The sequence below is a fragment of the Nicotiana attenuata genome, unplaced genomic scaffold (assembly GCF_001879085.1).
Source record: "Nicotiana attenuata strain UT unplaced genomic scaffold, NIATTr2, whole genome shotgun sequence".
NCBI classification, from domain to species: Eukaryota; Viridiplantae; Streptophyta; class Magnoliopsida; order Solanales; family Solanaceae; genus Nicotiana; species Nicotiana attenuata.
Window position 1 is genome coordinate 18724 of NW_017676609.1, and position 4778 is coordinate 23501.

Consider the following 4778-nt stretch of genomic DNA (forward strand, 5'->3'; position numbering starts at 1 on the left):
GGTCTCCACCATCTTCTTCCAAACCTTCATAATATGGTTTAGCAACTTGATGCCTCTATAGTTGTTATAATTTTAAATATCACCCTTGTTCTTGTATAACTGGACCATTGTACTCCACCTCTATTATTTGGGTATCATCGCCGTGCTAAAAATGACATTAAACAATCTGGTCAACCACTCCAAACCTGACCTACCCGCGCTTTTTTAAAATTCCACCGGAATCTCGCCTGGCCTAGTCGCTTTTCCCCTACCCATCTTGCGCATAGCCTCCCCCACCTCCTTGACCTTAATAAGCCTACAATACCCAAAGTCACGACGACTCTCGGAGTGCTCCAAATCACCTAGCACAATAGTCATATCTCCCTCTTCATTCAAGGGTTTATGGAAGTATGCCCGCCATCTTCTTCTAATATGTGCCTCCTCCAATAGCATTTTACCTTCCTCGTCTTCGATGCACTTCACTTGGTCCAAGTCACGAGCCTTCTTCTCTCTCGCCCTAGCTAGACTGTACAACTTCTTATCCTTGTCTTTGTCCCTGAGTTCTTTATACAAGCATTTGAGCGCTACTGTCTTAGCCGTTGTTACCGCTAACTTTGCCTCATTCTTCGCGGTCTTGTACCTCTCCCGATTCGCGCTCCTCTTTTACTCATCTTTACTCTCCGTTACCTTCAAATATGCCGTCTTCTTCGCCTCCACTTTCATCTGCACCTCCTCATTCCACCACTAGTCCTTTTTGTACCCGTCACGGTAATCCTTCGAGACCTCTAACACCTCTCTAGCTACTTCTCTAATGCAGTCCGCGGTCCTAGCCCATATACTACTCGCAGTACGATGATTTAAAACATAATACTTATTAAATTTTTAGCAATTGTGCAAATATATCAAAACATGGTAAAAATTGTTGGATTCAATTAAACCCGTAGCTTGATAGCTATATTTGCCCCTGCGTGCTTAGCCAACGAAGGAATGTATGAAGCTGATAAAGGTTAAATGAAGACTCCATAGACATGTATACAAAAATAGAAAGAATTTTAGCCTATAAAATTCTAGACTACAATCAAGTCTCTTCTATTTTGAATCTCACTTTCCTTGTTGATTGACAAATTGCGAAAAATCATCTATTCCAGTAGCCATAGCATTTGCAGTGCCACTGTTCCTTGTCGCAAATTCACCCTCTTTTTTTGTTTTTGATTCCACACGGGTCATATTAATTCTTGTTTATAAAATTCTATCGAATTAGTATTACTTTGTGCTAGACTTAATTTTACTTATATTATTTAATTGTTTATAAATTTTATAGGATTTTCATGACTTTAAAGGAAATAAAATTGTTACAAGACCTTCATTTCCAGGATTCTCAGGTGCTAGAGGCTCGTACTCAACAGATAAGTCGGCTACTCCAAGAAAAGGGCCAAATCAGGGAAAGAATCAGAAACATTGCCAACTACATTGTCATGAAGTGCCAGGCTGGTGAACGGATGGGTCGTACCACGTTCTTTGCCTCCGTGATGATATTTGTTCGCCAGGTCATGAATGATCTGGATCAATTGCAAAAGGGTCTCGCACGCAGGCCCGCGGCGATGCCGAGAGATGCCCTGCGGGCCCCAGGATTTGAAGCTTTGATGTATTCTTAGATAATCGAGTCTGTATTTACGCTTTTGAGTCTGGTTTTTGTACTTTCCTTTTCCGAGAAAAGAAAAACAAATAGTCTAATAGATTTGTAATCGCAGTTGTTATTAATGAAATTTGAAAATTCCCGAAAATTGTTTCATTTATTTTTGCATTTATTTGCAAGAACTACGCTCGGTCTGATTCACGCGGGGTTGTGATACGTAGGCAATCTCCATAGGATTCGACCGTAACTAAATGAAAAGGTGAAAAACAAGAAAGGAAAGAAAAACAAAAAAAAATAGGAAACCAAATAAAAGCAAACAAGAGAAAATAAAAAGGAGCAAAGGAAAGAAAAGAGCGGAAAAACAATTTTGAGGAAAGGAGCGAATAGGAACAAAGAAAACCAAGGTAAAAGTGAAAAGAGAGAAAAGAAAAAGAAGAAAGAGAAAGGAGAAGAGAAAGTTTGCAATTGGCAAATAAAGAAAACGAAAAGCCGGGATGACGCATGCGACTGAGCAAAGGCATAATAGAAATGGTGAACTGCTTAGGTGCATTCACTCCTCAATGTGCGGTTATCTATATGTTAATGCCCTAACCGCTAACAAAGTTGTTGTTGATGAGTCCAGGAAAGTGGTTAAGTTGACTGGCATTCTGGCAACCCATCCCTACAACACCCGCTCTAAGGATAAGTCAAACATGGTCAACCAGGAATTGGAAGCAAGCATTGTCGACCCATCTAGGGAGGAGGAAGTAGTGGACGTTAATGCAATGAAGGAGGAGATATATAAACTGAAGCAACAAATGGCCGAGATGTACCGGGCCTGGTCGAAGGGACATCCACCACCAGCCAATCCTGCTAATCCCACCTACCTCCCACCACTAGCTCAGCCTCAAGATCCTCCCACAGTGAACTCATCTCCTGCTTTCCCTACTTATCAGCAGTACTACGGAACCACCTCTCAAACACCACCACCTCCACTACCCAAACAAATTCCATGCCCTCCACCACCAACTACTCCTGTGTTCGTGGGTCCCCCACCTGTCGCACTACACAGGTCTTCTAGCGAACCTTTGTTCCAAACCCATGATAACCAGTATTACCCACCCGAAGCCACTTTCAAACCGCCAGAGCCATGCCCTTACACTCCTCGTCTTGATCTCTCAGCTGAGGAAGAAAAGCCTCCCAAAAACCCTGAGCGAGAGGAAATGATACGGAAGGTTAAGAGCTTAGAACAGTCATTCCGAAATATGCAGGGGCTCGGAGGACAAGTGAGTGTAGCCTACAAGGACCTGTGCCTGTTTCCTGATGTCCAGTTGCCAGCAGGATTCAAGCTGCCCAAGTTTGACCTATATGATGGCCATGGTGATCCGGTGGCCCACTTAAGGGGGTTCTGCAACAAGATGAGAGGAGCTGGAGGAAGGGATGAGTTATTGATGGCTTACTTTAGTCAAAGTCTAAGTGGAGCAGCTTTGGAGTGGTACACACGACAGGATCATGCTCGATGGTACACTTGGGACGACCTGGCCCAAGCATTTGCATGTCATTTTCAGTACAATCTCGAAATTGTCCCGGACCGTCTGTCACTAACTAAAATTGAGAAGAAGCCCGGAGAAAGCTTCAGAGAGTATGGTTTTCGGTGGAGGGAGCAGGCGGCAAGAGTCGATCCTCCAATGAAAGAGAACGAGATGGTTGATTATTTCCTACAGGCTTTGGAGCCAACCTATTATGGTCATCTGGTGTCAGCAGTGGGAAAAACTTTCAACGAGGTCGTGAAAATGGGAAGTATGGTGGAAGAGGGTCTCAAGTCCAACAAAATTATGAGCTATTCAGCAATCAAAGCAACTACTCAGGCTATTCAGAGCGGCACTGGAGGAGTATTGGGAAAGAAGAAGAAAGAAGAGGTTGTAGTAGTGGAATCGAGAGCCTGGTCCAGAGGTCCATCACCATATTATCACCAACCTCGCCCTCACCCCCAAACCTACCCACACACACCATATGGCCCACTGCAGCACTATTACCCGCCTCTTGTCCCCAATTTCTCTGTCCACCATGCCCAAACATATCCCCAACCTCCTACCCATGCACAATGGCGTACACCCACCCCACAAAATACTTACTCAGCTCAAAACANATCAATAGTTGACTCCAAACTGCTCCTTAGCCTTCCTTACACCTATATCACCTGCAAATCATGAAAAGTACCAATAAGAGCATTTTGTTGTCATTTTTCCACATTAAAGTTCACAAGAAGGTGGTTATTCGGTGCGTGATTATAGTCAAATTCACCTATTATCATATATATATATATATATATATATATATATATATATATATATATATATAATAAAAAGAATAGAAGGGAACACGTCCTCACAACAAGATTGACCATTATATGGAAGATAAAATCTGAAAGTATTTACAATAAAAATGACGAGCGCAAAACCAACGTGTAAAGTTGAAGCTCGCTAGTCAATGATAATATAGATTAGTCGTCTCCATAGGGATTGAATTTAAACAATGTTCAATTAATTTCTAGCTTAAACGCTATCCATGATGATTAACACTCTGATTGGAATGATTATGAAATAAAATTACCTATTAAAACTAAAGCAATTAACAATTGACACTGAGAGACAAGAGTTGAGCAACACAGAAATAATCAATGGGAGAAATAATGATCATGACATGATAGGTGCAAGATAGCTATGTGGAATATCTCTAGTTCAATTCACTATAATGTTCTAATGATTCTCACGAATTCACTCGACAATTAGTTTAATCGTATAGCCCAGACTCCTCTCTCAATTAAATTTGAACTCTACGAGGTGAACTAATATACAACATTGTGAAGGTATGCAAGAATACGTTAGTGGACTAGTCGTTTAGGAAAACGCCTCTCAAATATTCTCCTAACTTGATTAATCAACAATTTAACAAGCTCTTTCTATTACTTAAAAGAATCACTAAATTAAACCAGACGAAATAATCCAAAGATAGTCACCCAAAATATTTCTCTTTTGATTAAACAATTTGGTAAACAAAATTGCAATCAATCAAAGCTCCATAAACGAATTCATGCAAAATAACTAGAGTTAAAATCCACAAATATCAATCAAAATACCATATCCATAGAACACTAAAGTAAACTTCTTATAATCTGAAGAAA

At 40.9% G+C, this 4778-nt stretch overlaps 1 protein-coding gene across 1 annotated transcript; it reads right to left on the reverse strand.

Moving 5' to 3' along the window:
* Positions 1 to 204: 204 nt before the first annotated feature.
* LOC109221120 lies at positions 205 to 1206 on the reverse strand. Its single transcript, XM_019385583.1, has 2 exons — positions 1085 to 1206; positions 205 to 637 (listed from the first exon to the last, which is right to left on the reverse strand). Exons 1-2 carry the CDS (start codon positions 1204 to 1206, stop codon positions 205 to 207), a joined length of 555 nt encoding a protein of 184 aa, XP_019241128.1.
* Between the last annotated feature and the right edge of the window lie 3572 nt (positions 1207 to 4778).

Bases quoted from the DNA above. Each gene is read 5' to 3' on its own strand.
- LOC109221120 (XM_019385583.1), bottom strand. From the start codon at position 1,206: ATGACCCGTGTGGAATCAAAAACAAAAAAAGAGGGTGAATTTGCGACA. The intron at 638-1,084 runs GTGAGATTCAAA...TGAGTAAAAGAG, and splicing joins TTTGTCAATCAACAAGGAAA to GAGCGCGAATCGGGAGAGGT.